Source organism: Bombyx mandarina, chromosome 15 (genome assembly GCF_030267445.1).
Source record: "Bombyx mandarina strain Sakado chromosome 15, ASM3026744v2".
NCBI classification, from domain to species: Eukaryota; Metazoa; Arthropoda; class Insecta; order Lepidoptera; family Bombycidae; genus Bombyx; species Bombyx mandarina.
In genome coordinates this window covers 12,337,308-12,362,502 of record NC_143221.1, presented here as the reverse complement: position 1 = coordinate 12,362,502, position 25,195 = coordinate 12,337,308, and the positions used below count along the sequence as shown (strand labels likewise).

Sequence of the window (25,195 nt, the reverse complement as noted above, 5' to 3'; positions counted from 1 at the left end):
GTTGTAATTATTTTATATAAATTTGTACCATTAATAATTTGTTAACCAAAAATGTTTAAACCAAACCAATAATATTACGAACTTATTCGAGCGTTCGTTGCAATCAAACTCGGAGTTGATTTAAGAAGTATTATACTCTACCACGGAACAAATGTTTACGAAATAAAATGAAAGTGTTGTCGCCAAGTTCTATAATAGAGTATACCCAAGAGGATAATTTCTTTAAAACTACTTACTGTACTTACATTATATTATATTCAGTAATATACTCACTAATTTACTAATATGGTGGTAGGGTGACTTGTGTTTACTGGTGGTAAGGCGTTTTGTGAGCCTGTACGGGTACCACGACCCTACCTATTTCTGCCGTAATGCGTTACGGTTTAAAGGGTGGGGCAGCCGTTATACTGTAAAAACTGAGAATTAGGACTTGTGTCTCAATATGGGTGGCGACATTATCGTGGTGCCTATGGGCTCTTGTTACCACTAAACACCAGGTGGTGAGCACGTCTATCCATTTTTGCAATTAAAAAAAAAAGTGACATTTCAATAATTCTCTTCAGTTGGTATTGAACAGCTGACATACTACAGTCGATAAAAAATTTTTAAGTTCAAATAGTTTTATAACATTTTGAAGATAATTTTCTGTTACGATGAATAATGCTTATTTTTGTTTAGTTTTTAGATTATAATAAGTATGTAGGATTGGTTGATATTGATATTAATTGTTGAGCAATTCTTTATGTATTTTATTATATGTAATGTATTTTATCGAAATTTAATTTCACATAGCCTGTGTAGTACAAGTGACTAGTGATAAGCAATTGGAACCCAATTCTATACGTACAATTGAGAATAAAAGCCTTATTATCATCTACTTAATGCTGACTATTTTCTCTTAATTCAAACATAAGTTCTGCTAGCAGTTTGTTGTTTGAGCATAACATAAACAGCTTGACCTCATCAATCTTACTTTTGCCGCAAAGTAATTATGCGTTTCAGCTTGAGTGAATATAATGTTAAAGCTTAACAAGAAACCTTGACGGTAAAAGTTAGCTTATATTATACAAACTGCCTCTAATAAATTAGCTTCAAAACACTGGAAACTCCGTAGTCGAGAAGTCGAGATCAACTTTAAGTGGCTGTTGTGAAGTTGGCAGTAATTATGAAGATTTGGTACTGGAATGTTTTGATGTAATGAATCCATAATGTATTTTGAATTACAAAAAAAATTACACAATTCAATGAATAAGATATCGTTTCCCGTGATGTTCTGTGGAATGAAAAAAATTCATTTAGAAATTAGAAGTTTAAAATTAAAATTTGTTTTTATAAATAACCTTCCTAAAACGGCGTACTGAAATATAAATGAATTTCCGAAATTAGATTCCAGGCTTCCACAACCTTAACGCGTTTTCGTTTTATTCTTGTCACACTTTTTTTTTCCCTACCTAAGCTGATAGCCTTGAAAGGCTATTTCAGCGTAACCTTAACTAGTAAGTGAGCTCACGGGGCTCAAACCTGACGACGTTGCTAACACGAACCCTAGCAAGAGCCGTGCTTCGCAGAATCTACCACCGGATCGGAAACGCGACCCACTGAGAAGATCTGGCGAGAAACTCAGTGGGCTGTGTCTGTGGGTTAATTTACTCGTCGAGTACTTCTCTCTCTCTCTTCTCGATGAGAACGATGACCGTTGCTTGAAGTACCTAAAAGCACCGTTAATAGATGGTAATGACGTATTTGGGGCGACGTCGAATGCTTTCCCACTACAGCTTGTCCAACACATTCGAAAACAATTTTAGCTCAATTGAATACATAAACTATATGTCTGCCCAGGTCCGCCCTAAACGAACGAAACAAATACTTCTTTTTTTAAATAATTCAAGAGTCTATCTCAAAACAGAAATAAATTAGTTTAGAATACTTATGTTTGACATCAGCAAGTTGGCAGAATTTATGTTCGACCCACATCAGGCTTACGTGGGGGATATTATACGGCTTCAAGGGCACTCGCGCTGTAAATTAAATTATTGTTAAACTTATAATTTATTTCAATAATAGGAATAGAATTTTTATCTTATAGTGAAGCTTAATCGGGTTTTTTTTATAGCCCGTGTAGGCAGACGAATATACGGCCCACCTGTTGGTGAGTGGTTACCGTCGCCCATGGACTTCAGCAATGCTAGGGGCAGAGCCAAGCCGCTGCCTACCGTAACCGTCGATGGCAAACCGTTCTTTTTTATTAACTTTGCTGAAAATAGTTCTGTGATATTTCAGTCTAGTAGCAGTGTAGCAAACTCAAAATTTCTTTCAATTGGACCAATAAGAGTCATACCAATCAGTCAGAGAGTCAACCTACGATCAGAATTTCATAGTCGCGTGTATTTTATGTTGTGGTGCTTAGTCTATATTTCACATCTTTGCATTAGAATTAGGCAGAAGGATTATACGACTGATAGGCCCGAATGTGAAGATTGATATTGTGTGATTAATTTTATTATGAAAATGTAGCTCTTTAGATAAAATTCAGTTAATATTAATATTTTACTATCTGTGAAAGTAAACAAAAATTAGTGTGGATCCGTTTCCAATTTTCCCAAAATATCCATTAAAACCTCAACTGAAATAAACTCCCGCCATTTCACTGAGAGGATTACAAAGATTACTATTCAATTACATTTTAAACTCCTCACCGGCATCCCGATAGCCGTATTAAAAAGGGTAAGCCGAAAAAACCGAAACTTAAAATGAAATACAGAAAAGAACTAGAACTTAATTTGATTTTAAGCTCGATTCTTTTAATGCTCTGTGTGTGTGTGAGTTCACGACTTAACCAGATGCTACCAGCTTAGATATGAGGTCGATCCTTTAATGGCATTTGTACAAATGAGATCTGTCCGGGCGGGTGCATGACATGCTCTACCATCAGTAAACAATGACAGCTTTAACAATGATCCAAATTAAACATGATCAACCATGGCCAAATACCATAATGAAAAATAGAATGAAAAGAATTACGATGCATATAGATAATGTAATAAACCAAAAACTGATATAATCCAATTGTTTTTGTACCTTGCATTACCATTGTCTATTTAAATAGATATATAACGAAATCATACTGACAAAATAATTACAGATAAATTATTTAAGTATAAAACCTGATTAGTTAGTACCTTGAATCGTTGATAAATGGTTAACACGTTTAAGAAATAAATAACATAAAATATTGACACACACAAAAGAAATGACAGTTTGTTGAATCGCTACACACCCACGCACGCTTTGTCGTATGTATGCCTGTAGGGACAAAAAGAATTTTCTATTTCATGTTTTGTTAAGCAGAAATAATTAATGATTGCTATTTAGATTTTTTAGCTAAATCTTGAACTTGTTTTTTAACAGCAACGGATGTTGTATTTAAGCTTGCATCTAAGGAAGCTTTTATATGACCGGGGACCAAACCTCCTACAAGGATCACGCGTCTAGGGTATATGTGGCAGTCGGTGGCCAAAGATGTTAAAGGCCCACCCACAGACGACAGTCCTAGACACTCGGCCTGATCTCCACCCGAGACAGAATCTAGGCAAGGCAGGGGCATTCTATGGTCCACGCTACAGCTTATAAGAAAGCTGCGGTTTATATTAAGTTATGCAGAAATATTGAAATATCCGATACATAAGTCCCTGTACACCGTTTAGGTGTGATCTTAATTAGACGAAAATTTACCGACTTTCTCAGTTTTTTATTGCCGTTTTTGGCACACTTGAGACAAGTAGTCACCGTTCCTCGTGCCATCGTTCCTCTCGGCTTCTGAATAAATCTAATAACGTAATTTTCATCTTTTTCTAAAATTATCAACTTTATCAACTTTTGTTAATGTTTTCAGAAACGTATATTGAATAAAATATACACAGACATAACAAAACCTTCCTCGTTTTCATTTAATTGCTTAAATAGGCATGAACGTGTAACCCAAGCCTATAATTGTATTACCAGGGCTTCGGTTGAAATTAATGCGCTACGTAGTGAAGATATTTAAGGTGAAGATAATTAACGAAACAGTTCTGGAAATTCAGACCTTCAGAATTATATCCTGAGAAAATTCATATCAAAATAATTTTTCACTGCTGTCATCTTTTTTTTAAGGGTGTTTATTACCTGGTAACTAAGACCTTTAAGTCATGGGTTATTTTAATTAATATTCTTATTTTTATGAAAAATGATAATATGGAGTGAAATGAAATGAAATGAAGATGATTAATTTGAGATATTAATCAACTGGATTAAAATTTAATGAAATGAGATGAGATGATATGGGATGAAATATAATCTCAGTAAAATGGTGGTCATTGACTGAAATTTTTTCAGTGGACTTTTTGTAGGATCCCGAGAAGTTACATCCAGCGACTTTGTGCCTTATTTCCACATTTGTGCGCTTTCAAAGATATTAAATAATAGTTAATAAACCACCGTTGTTTATACATTTAAACCTGAAGAAACACTAAATAGACAAAATAAAACAAATCACACAACTTCACTCCTCGCGTTCCCGCCAAAAAGTCTGCTGTCATCAAAGTGACGCGAAAACTGTAAGAACTGTACCTTTTAGTTTTAAAATTTTCAAATGTTTTTCATAGGAAATGTCTTTAGTCGAATTTCAAGTCAAAAATAATTTAATATAATCACTGCTTCAATATTTTTTTACCATCCAATGTTTTGAAATTCCAATGTCAAGTAAGGAAATTTTAAACACATAATGAAATCGATTTCATATAATAACGCCGATGATTCGGACACTAAAATCGACTATTTATTTTTTAAAACACAATAGTAGTCTTTATTACATACCTCATAAAAGTTAATTGAATTGGGTTCAATTTTTATTCTTCGTCTATTGACTAGTTTAATAAAATGTGTACTTAAAACATTTATGTTCTAGTAAATATTGAGTTAGTATTCCAAAATTTGCCATAGAGTTATTTAATAATTGAATAAAATTATCGGAATAATTCAAATAATGTTAGTGAAGTGGAATCGCTTAGTGCGGTAGAGCCCTAAAACATGCTTGGGCCCGCGGTTCGCTGTCGCGGACCAATCTCCCATACCCTGCGAGACCCCTAAGCGCCGGGACCGCCTAGGAGGTTTGACCCAAGGTCAGAAAAAAAGGCTTGGATGCGGGATGTTGAGGTAGTTTTAGTCGGTTTAACTCCGACTTGCCCTGCTCACCGTTCCAAATAAGCTGGCGCCAAAACCTGCGATTATGATCGTATGAGTTCAAAATACTTTCCACCTACGACCAAAGTTGTTATACATAGCCACGTATTCGCATATTTTCACGGTGAATTCACAGCCTATTAGTGTCCATCAATCTGGTTAGAATTTTTAAAAACAAACTGCGTAACGTGTTTTGTTATGAGTAACATTGATATTTGAGTATCATTTTGACTATTTCTAATGGAAAATAATATGAACGTTTTGTTTTTTGTTTAATGCTTCAATAGACGAGGTCAATCGAGCCCTATCTTTGACTTAAGCTCTGAGGCATAGTACCTTGCAGTTTACCAGTCTAAGTCATCGAAGAGTTCGACATGAAACCTAGCTACGGCATCATCCAACTGAGTCACCCGCAAAGGTCTTTGAACCAACAACTATGCCATCCCAAAAAAACAATTTATTACATTGTATAACTAATATTATTATTAACAATTAAGGGCTTTTATTTATCTGTGAGATGTATTTGTGAATTTCAGATTAAATCAGTTGCTCTTTTCAAATTTTTTTATAAACTTTAATACTTTAATATTATATATATTAATATAATATACATAGAATTAATATAGGTCGTAAGATTTCAGTGACTTTCGTTTTTATTTATTTATGGAAGTTTTTCTGTATATCAAAGCTTAAACTTAACTTGCCACCTCATCTTACACTATACCTACCACTGTACACCCTATCTTAAACTAAATGTAAAAAGTCTCTTGTGCTCGAATATACTGAAATCTTAACACAAACATAACATAACATAAAAAAAATTGAAGAATCTATAACATCGATCAATAATTCAATTTTATCATACACACACACCCACACATACACACGCTTCTGCCAAAAGTCGAAATATAAATATCGGATGACGTCATCTCAAGGAATGATTGGGTCAAGGTGATAGGAAAACGAAAGCAGTCGAAGCAAAGATAAGTGATCCGATAGGAACGCGATTACTGTCATCTATTGCACTCAATTGCACTGTCATTTTATCACTGAAATATGAAACCGCATTTTATGTTTTTTTTTTATTGATTTTGTTGGCAGATAAGCATACGGCCTACCTGATGGTGAGTGGTTACCGTCGCCCATGGACTTCAGCAATGCCAAGGGCAGAGCCAAGCCGCTGCCTACCGTGTAATACTCTCTACAAGCCTCGTTTGAAGAAGGACATGTCAGTAGTAGTAGTTTTATTTTTCCAACTGGAAAGGCAAGGGTACCATACCATACAGCCTAATATTTTTTATATATTTTTTATATAAAAAGTCATATTATAAAATGGAATGAAGTTGATTAATATGAACGGCATGAAATTAAATGAGATGAGATGTTATGGGATGAAATATAACCTCAGTTAAATTTTGGTCATTTACTGAGACTTTTTCAGTAGACTTTTTGGAGGATCCCGAGAAGTTACGTTCAGTGGCTTTGTTTCATTGCCTCACATTTGTGCACTTTCACAGATACTAAACAATTAAAAAAAGCACCGTTATTACACATTTAAACCCGAAGAAACACTAAATAGTCAAAATAAAACAAATCACACAACTTCACTTCCCGCCAAAAAGTTCATTCTAGGTTAGGCTGTATGCTGAATAAATTTAAATTTCGAGGCTTAACTCCCTTTACCTACCTAATTATTCTAGTCTCGTATGTGAACGTTTTTGGATCCTATAGTACAGAAGGAAACTCAAACTTAGAGCAATAGACTATAGATCCAACGTTTTCATTCAAACAAATACCTAAAACAGCAATGAACTCGCGAATCATTAGCACGATGTAGGAATTTTTTAATTACGATTACTTACGAATTACTAATGATAGGGTAAATTAGGAATTCGGACTCTTTTTATTTATTGATTATGTGGCTGGGCTGGTGTTAAATGGTTATCGAAGCTCATAGACATAAATGCCGCCACCTACCTCGAGACATAAGTTCTAAGTCTCAGTTTTAATAGTACAACGGCTGCCCAACCCTTCAAACCGAAACGCATTACTGCTTCACGGTAGAAATAGACAGGGTCGTGCGAACTCAAAATGTTCTACCACCAGTAATTACGCAAATTAAAATTTTGCGGGTTTGATTTTTATTACACGTTGTTATTCCTTCACTGTGGAAGTCAATCGTGAACAATTGTTTAGTGCGTATTTCATTAGAAAAATTGGTACCTGCCTGCAGGATTCGAGCACCGATGCATCGCTTGATACGATTGCATTAATTCAAGGATTTACAACGATTGAAATTTAATTTTTAACTTTTACGATGTGTAAAATCTACAACAATGTATGTTTTAACTTTTTAATTTGAATTTCTAGTCAACGTAAAGTCGGGGTTTCCAAAATACCACTTCGGATAAAGAGCCCTTTTCCAAAATGAACTGATTCCTCAGATACCTGCAGCGAAATTGTTTTAAAATCCTATCTATAGTTTTTTCTTATTGATACGAAGTTCTTACCAGTTTAATTTAATTTTTACAGTTAACCAGCTGCAGATTATTGTTTGTGTAAATGGATGATGTCAACCACTATAGGAATCTCTGCACTAGAGATTTCTTGTTATGCTCAATTAATTAAATGACTCACTTAAAAAGCGTAATTTAAAACGACAGGTCTAGCAAGTGTAAAAAGACAATTTAGTTTCAGACCGGTTCAAAGATTACAACCGATTAAAACTTTCTCTACTTAACTATGCCATTTAACTTTATGAAATTAAAAAAAAAGGTTTTAGAATGAGTACGTCGTATGAGGCAAATAATAAAAAAAAAACTAAAAATCGTTGATTTCGATTATCCGTTTTCACTGCCTATTGTTAACATTAATTGGTTTATTTAAAAGCACACGGTCTTTAATTCCGACCGTAATAGATTCAGCGTACTAGTTTAATAATAATAATAAAAATTAGTAGAAAATCAATCATCATTTAGAGCTTCGTAACTAAAATACTATTCGAAGACTACGAAAAATATATGTATCTTCAGTGAAAATTTATGTCAAGAGCCCACACCTCTTTTGCTATAGATTAGACCGCTTTTCATCACATACGACATAATACATTTTACTTTTGAAATAATTTACTACTATCAAGAAATATCTGTATTGTATACTAATATTATCACTACATAGTATAAAACAAAGTCGCTTTCTCTGTCCCTATAGGTATCTGTCCCTATGTATGCTTAAATCTTTAAAACTACGCAACGGATTTTGATGCGGTTTTTTCTAATAGATAGAGTGATTGAAGAGGAAGGTTTATATGTATAAGAACATCCATTAAATGGTGGAGAAATCAATAATAAATTACAGTTTCCGAAGCGAAGCGAGGGCGGGTCACCAGTATACTATATAATAAACTATATACTAATAGTATATACTATACTAGCATTTGCTCTTTAGTGCGAAATATCAAACAACAACACTACAATAAATCGCCGGAAACTCTCACTCATCACTTGACGGAAACAACATTCTATTTTCAAACCAATCTCTTGATACGGATGTGACTCTGGCAGTTTTAAGAACCAGAATACAATTTCAGTAAGCTATCTGCTTCTTAAAAAGTGAGAGTGAATCGATATAACGGTTATATTCCTTAAATCGGAATGCATGATTGTAAATCGTGGCCTGGCAACATTTCATACCATCGGTACTTACGAACTAGAATTAGGAGTTAGAAATTTAAGTAGCATCATATACCTATAAGAGTTTTAATAGATCGTATATATCGTAAGCTGGGGTCTTATATCCGTATCGTTTTATTAATAGCCGGACCACGATTGCGTTACCATCATACGTCAGCGAAAATATAAACAAAATCATTTAACACAAAAAATTAATTGAGCTCTCTCACACGCAAATGTGAAAATTTCTCAGCTTCGGATCGCGGGTGCGGAACGAGCTCTGCTTCTGGTGTAGGGAAATGATGACAGCTTACTTCCGACGGAAATCACGATACCAAACAAGGGCATAAAAGTTGTTCCTGAGTCTGCACGGTATGTACCACCACTCTGCCTTGAAGCAGTAATGCGTTTCAGGTTGATGAGTAGGGCAGACGCTGTACTGTCAGAACTGATACTTATCAAGTTGAGGGGTGGTGTTAACATAATTGGTGTCTATGACCACTAAAACCCAAGTGGGCCGTCAGTTCCTTCATTTATCTATTTATCTATATGTATATATATATATAAATGAATTGCTGTTCGTTAGTCTCGCGAAAGGCTGGACCGATTTGGCTGATTTTGGTCTTGAACTATTTGTGAAAGTCCAGAGAAGGTTTAAAAGGTAGATAAATATGAAAATGCTCGGAATTAAATAAAAATATCAATTTTGTTTTTCCTTTGATGTGTTCCCCGTCGGACTTTTATTTATCGATTGAGGCACTACGAAGTCTGCCGGGTCACCTAGTCAATAATAATAATAATGATCTTAGTAAAAAAAAATCAACAGAAACTGTTTTGAATTATTATAATCACGTTGATTACTATACGAAGCACGGCTAACAATTCTGTTTTCCTCCACAGAGTTACGCCGCCTCCGCACCTATAAAGCCCTCTTCAGCACCTCCGCATACAACGCTACAGCGGACAGTACGGGGCGCTGCCAACAGTGGCGCTCCGGCCAGAGTCATACCTCGCTTCCACTTCCCCAAAGGTCGGCCGCCCGCCCCGCACCAGCAGGACCACGCTCTTCACAAAGTCCAGTCGGCATTCGCAACGTTCCCTAATAGTCAGGTATGTTACCGAAGTATACGTTACAGAAGCTCAACCAAAGTTCAAGTTACCGTATCAGAAATAGATTGAGTGAGTAAGTGAGTGGGTGGGAGAGTGAGTGAGTGAGAGAGAGTGTGTGTGTGAGAGAGAGAGAGAGAGAGGGAATATAAACATAATATACAATTTAAATAAATCATTTCATAAAACGATTCACTTATGATAGTGAGTTTAATTTATATCTCAATGCGCTTACCATTATTTACTCTGAACTACCTTTGGTTGACTAGTACTGAATGCCTTAGGAGTTAATGAAACCAATGTAAATAGTGCATGAAGTGTAATAAATAGATAAATTGACTTAAATCTCAATTAAATCAGATATAAACGCAATAAACCTGCAATGACATGTTTTGATCATAGGAATCCTACATATAATTTTCACTGGTGGTAGGACCTCTTGGGAGTCCGCACGGGTAGGTACCACCACCCCGCCTATTTCCGCCGTGAAGCAGTAATGCGTTTCGGTTCGAAGCCGTTGTAACTATACTGAGATCTTAGAACTTATATCTCGAGGTGGGTGGCGCATTTACGTTGTAGATGTCTATGGGCTCCAGTAACCACTTAACACCAGGTGGGCTGTGAGCTCGTCCATCTATCTAAGCAATAAAAAAATTAAAAAAATATGTATATAAAATACAATTTTCGTCTGACACAAAATTATATTTCGAACGTGTCTCGTCTCAATTCAATGGATTTATTGCATTGTTTGTTTCCTCGTATTATACATATATACTACGCACACAGGAGATCCGGGATTGACAAATGTTTACATCATATTACAGTCGTAAAAATGTTGATTACTTTTTGACAATAAATAATACATCTTTCACGGGAAAAACTCAGCCCAGGTTCAGAGACTCAGGGCTTAGAGTATAGTGATCTTTCAGGTTCAGACAACGTCGTTTTAGCTTTATCGATACATTACAGGCGAACTGCTATATAAAGGAAGAGAGACACGCAGTTGATATAAAACACTAAGCCAATTTCAAATTGGCAATGAAAATGACTAAATATTGAATTCGTTTCTGCCCTACGCGCAATATAAAATAATTTAAAGTCAACCCTCACGCGATCAAGTGCGATAGGATTCCCGCATTCAATTAGTTTATTATTAGATTAATCTAGAATAGCTAAATACTTCACAAATCACTTAATCACATAGTATAATCAATTTCAATATTGAAATGCTTAAACCTTTCAAAGTAACAATATCTTAAATTAGTAGAAATAATTTACAGTATCAGATTAATATTGAAGATTTTTTTTAAATATTTATCGCATAAATACTTGGAAACCGTTGAGGAACCCAAACTGAGACAGAATAACATTTATTTCTTAGCATTAAACTTTATCATTTATGTCCAAAATTCTTCAAATAATTTACCACGTAATTGTGTGTTGTGAGTAAGAAATTTTATTAAATCCTCATGAATAATTTTCGTAGAAAGATTGCGTCTGCTGTTGTAATTTAATGTATAAATCATTACTCTCTCACAACAAACTTTGCCTTTATATAGATATAATCACATCGTTCTTAGGAATGTGTTTGTATCATTGAAATGCGGGGCAGACTCTTTTAAGCCTTGCTTAATCGATTCCCGGAACCTATAAAAGGAATATAAACCTTATTTGAGGCTTGATTAAACACAGGAGATATTGACAAAAACATTATCAAGTTCATTTTAAGACTTTAGAAAGAGACAGAGATCTTAAAAATACACTTTAAACAAGAAATAGTCTCGCCAACTCAACCAAGAAGAGTGACTATCATTTTCATCCATAAAATTTGCTGCTTACAAACTAATTTTAAAATCACTATCCAACAATGAACTTCCATGTTTGCTGTTTTTACTACATACCTGTTTTTTTTAATAAGTAAATATATATTTATCTAAGGTGTACACGAGAATCTTCTGTGTCCAATTAATTGTGATTATAGATTAAAAATGAATTCACAATTTATCGAGAGGATTTTTAAAATTGTCACGGCAAGAACTGTCGATGACATATTCAAATATCCAGTTGATTTTTTACTTTCGTAGAATTTATAATATCGGAGAGTAAAGATGTCTAGGATTTTTTGTTAAATTATTTTAAATACGTTATTCTTTCTATAAAATTAGTTAATCGAATATATTTTCGTTCATTCTGTTTATTTAGTCGTCCACTAAGCGTTTCTATTTGTTTCCACGCAAAATTCTTAGGATTAACTGTATGAACTAAAACGGGATTTTCCATTTGATCTTTTAAGATTCTGCCTGAATAAAATGATCGCTATCGAAAAGTATTTAGATAAATGTAAGACAATAAATACACAGAGACACGAAATACTATAAAATCTGTGATCAACTGGAAACATTTCAACGACAATCTGTGGCAAATTCGAACCATTTATCACTGTGGATATATCAGCGCGATCGGACCTCATATCAGTAAGGTTATTCAGGGCAAAAAAACAATCTCAGTTGGGCGACATCCAAATTCGGTCATTTCGGTCTCCGACCCGAACATCATAGATATTTGCTTAATAAGGCTAGACTCCGAAATTCTTTGCCGAACAAATTTCGGTAGGGAATCGTTTAGATGTTATTTCGTTAGGAAATCGTTTAGACATAACAAAAATTGGCTTTTCGATATATAAAAAAACGATTGTTACTATTAAAAGTTTAAAAGGAACTTTATTACCATAGCTGTTTCATTGTTTAATATCAGACAAGCTGTTTCCATCACTAAAGCTTCTCTACCGTTACCTACCCTGACTTTGCAGACATAAGAAATACAGATAAGGTAGGCCGCAATCTCGTTTGCCTTGGATGACAATAACAATATGTATTGACAAATAACAAATGATGAACAAGCTCTGCTCACTTGGTCGTTACCGAAGACCATAGAAATCACACAATAAATGTCGTCACCCACTATGAGACATGTGGTAAATCGTATTGAGTAAGGCTCTATATCTTAACTTTTATACTAGAAACCATGGTTTCTTTGCGGTCAAACTCGATCTAGTTTTCAGACTTCAACCGCACGTCCCAAGACACCCCGGTAACCCTGCTCGTCGAACTCAGCAAAGAGTTTGACGTGCATCCTAACCCATGCATCAGCCTGCTGAGTTTCTCGCCGGATCTTTTCTCAGCGGGTCGCGATTCCGATCCGATAGTAGATTCATTCACAAAGCAGTTGCTCTTACCACGTCCTTACGGATCACTCAGATCCAATAACCTTTGCCTTAGACGCCTTCAGCTCTAACACTAGGAGCAGGCTTAGGGACCCCGGTAACCGTACTTGTCGAGCTCGACAAAGAGTTCGGCATGCAACCTAACCTAAATGAATCAGCTCCCTGAGTTTCTCGCCGGATCTCAGCGGGTCGCGATTTCGATCCGGTAGTAGATTCATTCGCGAAGCAGCTGCTCTTGAGTTGTTAGGTCTCCTTTGGAGGCGCTCGGGCAGCTGTTAGCAAATACCATCCCTCCTGACTGAGCCTTTGCTCGCCCACCTGTCTTGGTAAAACTGGAAAGGCCTCTGAGTCAACAGTAATCATTCATTCATAAAGTCTCAAGACGAGTGGGGCAGCTTTGAAGTTCAGGTAAGCCGTGAGATCGTTCATTTATACAAGCCTATTTTAAATTTCAAATTTAAAATGTCCCATTTATTCTTTACCTATTAAATTTTCTCAACTTCTCGTCTATAGGTACTAAAATATATTTGTTGTTGAGTTTTGACCAGTAGTGTGTGCTCTGGCATTTATGATGCCCAAGAGCAACGGCAACCATTCGCCATCGGACGAGCCGTAAACCTCATCTACCTTAGAAATCAAGAACAAAAAAATCAATAAACTCAATTAACGAGGCGTGACAGGCGCTAACTGTACAACATATTGAAATGCAATGTGATTCTTATTCTAATAAAGCAGATAATTTACATTTGAATAACACAATTTACTGAGCAGCTAAATTGTAGGTTAATATCTTATATTATTGTGTCTCTGGATCAGTAACCTTAATCCTATTTTAATGCAAAAATAGCAGTAACTAAACTATAAAATATCAAATTACTTAAAAAATATTTAAAACCAATTTATGATTGTGTCAATCTGTGTTATTTATGTTGATTTCATATTAATAATCTTGTATTGTATGTTAATGAGTGGTATTATGAATAAAATTAAACGATATTAAAATGATTCTTATATAATACCCATTCCAGCGTATCTAATGAAGAAACTTTTCAATCACATTTCATTCTCAATGTTTATAGTGCGTCACGCCTAAAATTAAGATATTAACTTTCAAGAAATGTAAGTCACAAGTGTAGACAACGTGAGATACATATTTTTTTAGGATCAATTTGGTGTTTACATGACCTTTTCTTTGTATATCATCTTCTTTGTATGACTTGATAAATTAAACTTTTAAAATTAACATTATTATTTATTTTCAGTATTATTAGGGAGCCAAAACTCATATAAATATTAGCCTATATCCATTAAGTACATATATTTTCTACATGGATACCAAGTTTCAAGTCAATCGGATGCACGGTTCAGTAGTTATAACGGAACATCCGTAAAAACCACTGTAGATTTATATATTAGTGTAGACTAATATAGATTACAAAACATCCCATCATGTAACTTTACTTTCTTGCCAGTTTCGAAGGTCATACGAAATGCAAATAATGATAATTATCTTACCCATTGATGGATTTCGCTGAGGTTCGTCCTTATAAGGCACCGGTGCCGAGATAACTGTGTGTAACAAACCCCACAAGGCTTTCGACTATTAAGATAACCTAATAAGTAAAGTTGAGAAAGATTTGAATCTAAAATGCCAGTCAATGACATTTACGTAGTTGCAGTAAAGAAGACGATTTAAGTACGTACTTCAACTAGTTTAATGCTTACGAGAAAAGTTTGTTTTTATTTTTTATTGCTTAGATGGGTGGATGAGCTCATAGCACACTTATGGCTAGTAGACACCGGAGCCCATAGACATTAACAACGTATATGCTGCCAGACACCTCAAGACATGAGTTTTAAGTACAACAGCTGCCCCACCCTTCATACAGAAACGCATTACTGCTTCATGGCAGAAATACACAGGATGGTGGTACCTACCCGTGTAGACTCACGAGACGCCCCACCACCAATAAAACGCCCTTGCTTTATATCGTATTTTCCGTAGGGAGTGAACTAAGAAGTCATTCCGATAGAAGCAGCCGACACGTGCGGACGTGCTCATCGACCACTCGATCGCCCGGTCTTTATTCTCCCGGCTTTTGTTAGCCCGGCCATTGTTCGCACGGCCTGTGTTCGTGATACATCTGCCGACCAAGTCTTAGTGTTTTTCCTGGAAGTTTTTATTTGTTTTGTTTTAGTTATTTTTGTGTTCATGGTACATCTGCCGACAGTGTTTTCCTGGAAGTATTTATTTGTTTTGTTTCTTTTTGTTATTTCTGTTTTGTTGTGTTTTTTTCTTTGTCCTGTAGTAATCGCGCCGCATTGCCACCTGTGTTCAATAGAACCGCTCAGGTCCGAGAAGTTGGGGCCTCGCCGCAAGGCGAGTGTTTCAAGACCCGGGGCCGCCCCACCTGGACACTCAGCGATCATGGACGCTGTATTCGCGGAATTCCTTCGACTTCGCCACCCACAGCTCGCCTCAGAATTTCTGGCCTTCAAGGCCAATCACACTGGGAGCCCTCTCGAGGACTCCGCCGCGCTCGCTGCTCCTGCGTCGCCTGTACCTGCGTGCAAAGCTTCTGCATCGAGCACCGCAGCCTTCGTCGTGCCTGCCGCTCCCGTGTCGCCTATACTGGCGAGTAAAGCTGCTGCGTCGTCCGCCGTGACCATCGTTTCAGCTGAGCGATCATCCGCGACCTCCATCGCGCCCTCTAAAACACCTACACTTGCTCGTAGGTCGCCTGCACCCGCCTCCTCGTGCTCCGACTCTGACTCGGACATGGAGGTCGACCTCGCCCCCGCCTCATCGACGGATGGATTCACCCTGGTACAGAAGGGTAAGAAGCGTGCCGCGGAGTCCCGAGCTCCCGCGGCCGCTAAAATTAGCAAAGCCGCGAACGCGTCGCGCCCCCGCCCTCAGACTCCCGTTGCGCCCCCAGCCCGTGCCACTCCGTCGCCGCGTCCGGTGGCACAAAATAAAACCCAGACCCCTCCCCCGGTTATCCTTCAGGAGAAGGCAGCTTGGGATCGAGTTTGCCTGGCCCTTAAGGCCAAAAATATCAATTTCACGAATGCCCGTAACCTCGCGAACGGCATTCAAATTAAGGTTCAAACACCCGACGACCATAGGGCCCTCTCTTCTTACCTCCGTACGGAGCGTATAAGTTTCCATACGTATACGCTCCAGGAGGAGCGCGAACTCCGCGTTGTAATACGCGGAGTCCCTAAAGAGTTAGATGTAGAGCTCGTCAAGGCCGATCTGTTAGAACAGGGCTTTCCAGTGAATTCTGTGCACCGTATGCACACCATTACATTGACATTAGATAGATCATCGAAACAAGTTGTAGCGGAGGACTTCCTTCACCGTTTCAAATTGTCCGACGATATTAGGGAACTCCTTAGAGCTAAGAACGCCTCGATACGCGCCTACGACAGGTATCCTACCGCGGAAAATCGAATTCGAATGCGTGCCCTACAACGCGACGTAAAGTCTCGCATCGCCGAAGTCCGAGATGCCAGATGGTCTGATTTCTTAGAAGGACTCGCGCCCTCCCAAAGGTCTTACTACCGCTTAGCTCGTACTCTCAAATCGGATACGGTAGTAACTATGCCCCCCCTCGTAGGCCCCTCAGGCCGACTCGCGGCGTTTGATGATGACGAAAAAGCAGAGCTGCTGGCCGATACATTGCAAACGCAGTGCACGCCCAGCACTCAATCCGTGGACCCTGTTCATGTAGAATTAGTAGACAGTGAGGTAGAACGCAGAGCCTCCTTGCCACCCTCGGATGCGTTACCACCCGTCACCCCGATGGAAGTTAAAGACTTGATCAAAGACCTACGTCCTCGCAAGGCTCCCGGTTCCGACGGTATATCCAACCGCGTTATTAAACTTCTACCCGTCCAACTCATCGTGATGTTGGCATCTATTTTCAGTGCCGCTATGGCGAACTGTATCTTTCCCGCGGTGTGGAAAGAAGCGGACGTTATCGGCATACATAAACCCGGTAAACCAAAAAATCATCCGACGAGCTACCGCCCGATTAGCCTCCTCATGTCTCTAGGCAAACTGTATGAGCGTCTGCTCTACAAACGCCTCAGAGACTTCGTCTCATCCAAGGGCATTCTCATCGATGAACAATTCGGATTCCGTACAAATCACTCATGTGTTCAACAGGTGCACCGCCTCACGGAGCACATTCTTGTGGGGATTAATCGACCAAAACCGTTATACACGGGAGCTCTCTTCTTCGACGTCGCAAAAGCGTTCGACAAAGTCTGGCACAACGGTTTGATTTTCAAACTATTCAACATGGGCGTGCCGGATAGTCTCGTGCTCATCATACGGGACTTCTTGTCGAACCGCTCTTTTCGATATCGAGTCGAAGGGACCCGCTCCTCCCCACGACCTCTCACAGCTGGAGTCCCGCAAGGCTCTGTCCTCTCACCCCTCCTATTTAGCTTATTTGTTAACGATATTCCCCGGTCGCCGCCGACCCACTTAGCTTTATTCGCCGACGACACGACTGCTTACTATTCCAGTAGAAACAAGTCCCTAATCGCGAAGAAGCTTCAGAGCGCAGCCCTAGCCCTAGGACAGTGGTTCCGAAAATGGCGCATAGACATCAACCCAGCGAAAAGTACTGCGGTGCTATTTCAGGGGGGAAACTCCACACGGATTTCCTCCCGGATTAGGACGAGGAATCTCACACCCCCGATTACTCTCTTTAGACAACCCATACCCTGGGCCAGGAAGGTCAAGTACCTGGGCGTGACCCTGGACGCATCGATGACATTCCGCCCGCATATAAAATCAGTCCGTGACCGTGCCGCGTTTATTCTCGGTAGACTTTACCTCATGATCTGTAAGCGGAGTAAAATGTCCCTTCGGAACAAGGTGACACTTTACAAAACTTGCATAAGGCCCGTCATGACTTACGCGAGTGTGGTGTTCGCTCACGCGGCCCGCACACACATAGACACCTTCCAATCTCTACAATCCCGCTTTTGCAGGTTAGCCGTCGGAGCTCCGTGGTTCGTGAGGAACGTTGACCTACACGACGACCTGGGCCTCGAATCTATCCAGAAATACATGAAGTCAGCGTCGGAACGGTACTTCGATAAGGTTATGCGTCATGATAATCGCCTTATCGTAGCCGCCGCTGACTACTTCCCGAATCCTGATCATGCAGGAGCCAGTCACCGTCGACGCCCTAGACACGTCCTTACGGATCCATCAGATCCAATAACCTTTGCACTAGACGCCTTCAGCTCTAGGAGCAGGCTTGGGGACCCCGGTAACCGTACTCGTCGAACTCGACAAAGAGTTCGCCGTGCAACCTAACCCATGAATCAGCTCGCTGAGTTTCTCGCCGGATCTTCTCAGCGGGTCGCGATTCCGATCCGGTAGTAGATTCATTCGCGAAGCAGCTGCTCTTGAGCTGTTAGGTCTCCTTCGGAGGCGCTCGGGTAGCTACTAGCAAATCCCACCCCTCCTGGCTGAGCCTTTGCTCGCCCACCTGTCCTGGTGAAACTGGAAAGGCCTCCGGGCCACCAGTAATCCTTCAATCATAAAAAAAAAGAACTAAGAAGTTTGTTACAGATGCCTTCGCCATCTCCTTAAAACAGTAGAAGAGTTATTTCCAACAACCTCTAAAAACACATTCAGTGATTTCAAAAGTACTCCCACTAGCACGCAGCATTCTGGCTATCTGTGCTCTAGACATTGCTGAAGATCTTAAGTGATAGTAACCATTAACTAATTTGGGAATCAAAACCGTCAGACTACAAAAGTGATAAAAAAATTGACATTTTATACTCTATGGATAGCTTGGGTTAAATTATTTCTTGAAACTAATCTGAATTTGACAACATTGTTTCTTCTGAATATCTGTCGTTTCGCACAGTTTAGCCGTTTTTCGATCCAAGGTCCTGTACGAACTAAGAATATACATGTTTCTATCGTTCAGCGATGAAACTGGATTGTTGCCAATTGTGTTCCAGGCGTAGATTACTTATTAAAACCGCGTTGAAAGACCGCCGCTGATTTATTCGAAGCTAATAAATTTTTGCTATGGTAACTGGAATATGTTGTTTTTGTTTATAAACCGGACAATTTACGCAGCAATTGAAAGCGATCGTCACATTTCTTTGTAAAGCTAATAACAATCGGTATTGAACAAAACCTTAATGACGTAATGACGCTATGAACAGGTCCTTGAGCCATTTAATGAAACCCATGTCAGTCTTGTAAATTTTATGTGATGTTGTTTTTTTTTTTTAAATGAAAGGTCTGTATCGTATACATGAAACTAAAAAATATTACGTACATAATATATAGAGAAAATCTTAGAATGGTTCATTGGGTCGAAGTGGGAGTCTATGACCAACAATCGTCGTCTGTGTACTCAAAGATAAATAGATAGAAGATATAGAAACTATTTTATATATTTTTTAACCGACTTTTAGTTAGAAGAACAAATTATTCGCATAGACGTACTTACGTTTTAGTTTAATTTTATGTATAACATTTTTTCTTTCATTTTATTACTGGCCTTATTTTTTGTTTCTTGTCACCAAACAAAAATTGGATTGACAAATAGAGCATAAAAAGGTACTAAGCTTGTTTGTCTATGCCTATTTAAATATAGATTTGTTACACGAATAATACTTGTTTGCAGTCTCGTGGAAACCTATCTTATCTTATTTTAATATTTGGTGGGTTGGGCAAATAGTTTTGCACAAGACATCAAACCTGAGGGACTTTTGCGTATTTACCGTCCTCTGCACTTCATATCTTAAAATAGCTATCATGAGATTTGTGTATGAAGTCAAGAACATCTAAGTCAATATATCCATTGCCTAAGATTTTTGTTATTGCCAGGCCGTCACGCTCATAACTTAAAATTTCCAGATCGCTTCATCACCCAGGTTTGCAAGAACCAAAGAAAGTACTACTTCATTACATTATTAGTAGTACATACTACTTCATTACTTACTTTATTAATTTACCACCGGAAGTTAACTAAGAAGTATGTATATGTTACTCAGTAACACAAAATTTGAAAACCACGTAGGTGTGAAAAGACTTATGGGACAACAAACTCAATGCTATGAATTTTTAAGATTTCTTTATTCGCCGATCTAATCTGTACGTCTGTATATACACATAAAAAAATTCCAATATGTATGTATGTAACGCACTTTTCGATATTCACGGTTTCTGTATTCGAGGCATACTTATGAAACATTAGAGGTCCCGCAATAGTCGAAATTCGAATATAATTAATTGGAGTTGTAAGTTTGAACACTATTATGATTGTATTTTATATTTCTATAATCACAAATTTCGCCAACACTACTCTATAAAAAAAATTTACAAAGACATGACATGACATGAATATTTAATCTCAATTTGACAACAGACGTCAAGAACAAAAGTTTGACAATAAATAGTATGCATGCGTGTGTGCGTCAAATACACGGTATGTAGTGTGTGTAATGTTTTCTTTATTGATTTAATGTATCTTTTATGCATTATTTAAAAAAATATATTAGCATTGTGCACTTCTTCTCTATATTCTCTTTAAGTGTGGAAAATTTCATACTCCTACGTCAATGCAATTTTCGTAAAAAGGGATTCAAAGTTTTTCCTTCACGTATTAATATATAGATAATAATTATATACCCCACAAATATAGAGCCTTTACTGTACGCTTCAGTGTTTATCACGTTTCTAAAGTTATAAAATACTAGAACTTACCCATGTTAATTACTACGTGGTTAAATATACAAGTTGCAAACTGTTAACTTGAAACTAGGTCACTCGACCCTTTCTATCGTTTCGCTGGCATTGACAGAAGTAGGCGGTACTACGGCGTGTTAAAGTCACAACCGATACGAATCTCGTATCAGCTAAAATCGGCACTGGGTATCATGAATATGCTCTTTTTTGCTACCTATGCTGATAGATTTGAGAGGCTATTTCAGCTTCTCCTTGACGTATAGGTTAGCTCACGGGGCTCAAACCGGGAGTGTTGCTAACACTGGCCCTAGCAAGAGCAATGCTTCGCAGAATGTACACCGGATCGGAAACACGACCCACTGAGAAGATCCGGCGAGAAACTCAGTGGTCTGTGTCTATGGGTTAATTTACTCGTCGAGCCCTTCGTCGCAAGTGACGGGTTCGGCGAGGACGGTGACCGGTGCTTGTGGTACCTAAAAGCACCGTTAATGGATCGGCAGGATCCGTAATGACGTGTTTAGGGCAATTCTCGACAACAAACGGTCGGTGTTGAGAACCCAATATGCTGCAACCATGCATAGTCTAATTGTATGTTAGTAGCATTTTTTTTTAACCCTTTGCGGGGCCCTACTTGGCGCACTGAATTAATTATGTCGATTTCTGTAACTAAGGCACCGGAATATCTAGTAGACTCTGTTTCTATTTTAATCTAAAAGTATAAAACATACATTAACAAACAAAAGAAGGCAAAATGACTTTTTTATTGGTGGTAGGACCTCTTGTGTGTCCGCACGGGTAGGCACCACCACCCTGCCTATTTCTGCCGTGAAGCAGTAATTCGTTTCGGTTTGAACGGTAGGACAGCCGTTGTAACTATACTGAGACCATAGAAGTCACTTCTCAAGGTGGGTGGCGCATTTACGTTGTAGATGTCTATGAGTTTCGGTAACCACTTAACACCAGGCGGGCTGTGAGCTTGTCCACCCATCTACACAATAAAAAAATAAAGTTAGGCAATCCAGGTGCGTAGTAACAGAAATCGACATCATTACTTTACGTAAGCAAAGGCTTAACTAACATACATACGGCCACCGGCGACTTTAATCGCCTGAGAATGATCACTGGCAAACTCCCTTTAAAAATTTAAGAGCCAAATACATTGGAATAAAACAGCTATCATTCAAACTGTAACACTTAGGTGTTTGGACGGCAGACGTAAACAGACTATCAATGTTTCAAATCCGTTATTGAATTTATTAATGAACAATGAAATTGAACTAGTTTTGAGCGTTTTGTTTCTGTATGTTTCGGACTATTATCGATATATATTATAAGACTAGCTGACCCGGCAGACTTCGTAGTGCCTCAATCGACAAATAAAAGACCTAAACTTTTGTATAAAATAAACTTAAAACATACAAAATGAATCCGTCCGACAGGGGGGACACATCAAAGGAAAAACAAAATTGTTATTTTTATTTAATTCCGAGCATTTTCATATTTATCTACCTTTTAAACCTTCTCTGGACTTCCATTAGCGAAATCGGTCTAGCTGTTCTCGAGTTTTAGCAACACTAACGAACAGCAATTCATTTATATATATATAGATAGATATCGTAATTCTTAATAGTCGACTATTAATGAACAGATAATCGATATGCGACATTAAAACGTTTACGGTAGGCAGCGGCTTAATACGGTAGGCAGTGGCTTAGCTCTGCTCCTGGCAATGCTAACGTCTATGTACGACGGTAACCACTCACCTACTTACAAGGGCATAAAAAAAAGAAACGAAGACATGATTTAAAAAAAAAAGGTTCGATATATTTTTCAGAATGCTTGTTGCATTTCATACAATACCATACAAACTTAGATTGCGAGCTGTAAGATAAGATGTATGCAGAAAATGTAAGGTCTGAAAGGTCTGTAAGGTTTGAAAGCTTCCGATTCTAATGTTTTATGAACAATGTCACCTATTATAATTAACGCTAATTTTACAGCTTTATCAGGCGCTTACTATATTTATATTAAATTCATTGTATAATTGTTGCACACAATATACACATGTCGACAAATATCACCATAGTGGATCGTGACTACGAAAACTGTAACAAATTCGAAACGTCAGAAGTAATTTAACGAAAACCATAAACCCGAAGTTAAGTCATAAAAGCAGTTTCAATTCTGTCTGCGACTCGCGAAAACCGAAGAACTAGAAACAATTACAATATACTAGTGGTCCCGCAGTAGTCGAAATACGACTATAATTAATTGAAATTGTAAGTTTGTACACTATTATGATTCTATTTTCAAAGACTATTCTACTTCTATAATCACAAATTTCGCCAAGACTACACTATAGAAAAATATTAACAAAGACAAACAATATTTAATCTATTCTCAATTTGACCACAGACGTCAAGAACAAAAGTTTGACAATAAATAAATAGTATGCATGCGTGTGTGCGTCAAATACATGGTAGTGTGTGTAATGTATTTTTTTCATTGATTTAATGTATTTTTTAGGCATAATTTAAAGAAATATTAACATTCTGCACTCCTTCTCTATATTCTCTATAAGTGTGGGAAATTTCATACTCCACCGTCCGCGCAATTTTCGTAAAAAGGATTACAAAGTTTTTCCTTCACGTATTAATATATAGATAATTCAAGTTAATGAAAATACAAACATTAATGTGCTTTACTGAGGCTACCATTTCGCTGTGGTTATGTAGAAGTGCATTTGAATTGGCTCAGAGCCAATTTATGCTTAGCAACGATCCATCGGCTTGTTATTCTGGTTGATTCCCCTTGTATTCTACTTAAAATGCATCGTTTTAGACGATCTTTACGTTATTATCAAGCGGGGTTTGTTGAACTCGTCTAGAAAAAAACATCTTGAGCAAAAATTTAAATATTTTGTATTGTTTCTAAAAGGCTTTCTTAAGAAGTTTGTTCAATTTGTCTTTGACATAAAATTTTTACTTCACTTTGTTTTTTTTATAAAAGTCTCTAGATTTTTTATGGTAATCTGTAGAAGCAAAATGACCTATGACTAAATGAGAGATTTTTATTTTATGTTCTTGCTTTTATTTAGGTCAGATGAAAATGTTGTCGTCGTCACTGTCGTCGCCGAACATACTGTGGAAGAGCAACCCGGTCGGCGGTGTATCGCGTTCCGACCTAGCAGGCTGATTCTGGCCCAGCGGGGTATCCCGGAACACCAGCGGCATCGCCCGGGCGGCCTGGTAGGACCGCTGTACCGCGGAGACCGACGTCGTTGGTCGTCGACTATCGCCTCGACGACCAGTCGGTCGGCCGTCCTCGGGGTGGCGCCGCGTGTCTGGTTGTAGTGTTGACCGCGGAAACCCCTCTACTCTGACCGGGTTTTGACCCCGGACGGAGATCGGACGTCGGGTGTAAGAGTGCAGGGGAGTCGTTTAGTGGGTGGGCCCTAAAATTACCTCGGCCCGCGGTCTGCTCTCAACACCTGGAGATCGTTGAGTCCCACATACCCTGCGCGCCCCTTAGGCGCGGGGAGCCCGTAGGAGGTTCGGCCAATCGCCCGAAAAAAGAAAAAAAAAGATGAAAATGTTGTGCTCTTTACTTACTTTACTTTAACTTTAACATTTGAAACTAATGCAGTAGAACTAAATAGAGTGAGTGGGCCTTTAAAAAATAAAACAGGTTTTATTGCCCCAATAGCTAGACGAGCATACGACCCGTGTGGTGGGAAGCTGTTACTACCCCTATCAACATAATTTAAGCATTAAACCATATATCATTGAGAACGCCTGTAATTCGCTGAAGGATAAGTTAAAAAACCTCATTATTCAGTGCCTTGTTTATTTCTGTCGTAAAGTTATCTCGTGGTCCGATCTGAATCGTAGTATAGGATGCAATTGAGTCTTCAATCGCATTTACATAGCTGTACAGTAGAACTAGGCTGCGTCACTGGCACTGTTAGTTAGACTTTTTGCTCATCTGATGCAATACCCAAAATTACCTCGAAAAAGTATACCAATCAATTATAAACTTTAAAGGTTTAATGCTAAATGACAGAGAAACAAATAATCACCGAAGTATCCATGTATACTAAAGCTTCAATTAATTGCGGTCGTTTTTGCAAAGTCGACTCCTTTAATTAAGATCATATCGGTCAACTTGAATGAAGGACATTACGCAAGAGCTGTTGAATCGAAAAATATGAGTAATTATTCTCTAGTCCAACGA

The 25,195-nt window shown here is 38.1% G+C and overlaps 1 protein-coding gene across 4 annotated transcripts in view; it reads left to right on the top strand.

Annotated features, from left to right (window-relative positions):
* The window catches only part of LOC114250337 (serine/threonine-protein phosphatase 2A regulatory subunit B'' subunit delta), a 154,412-nt gene that overhangs the window by 95,433 nt on the left and 33,784 nt on the right, over positions 1-25,195 (top strand). For all 4 annotated transcript variants that reach the window (XM_028184165.2, XM_028184166.2, XM_028184167.2 and 1 more), the window contains one exon: positions 9,792-10,001. In XM_028184165.2, coding sequence (XP_028039966.2) covers positions 9,792-10,001 — 210 coding nt within the window. The remainder of the gene's footprint in view (positions 1-9,791; positions 10,002-25,195) is intronic.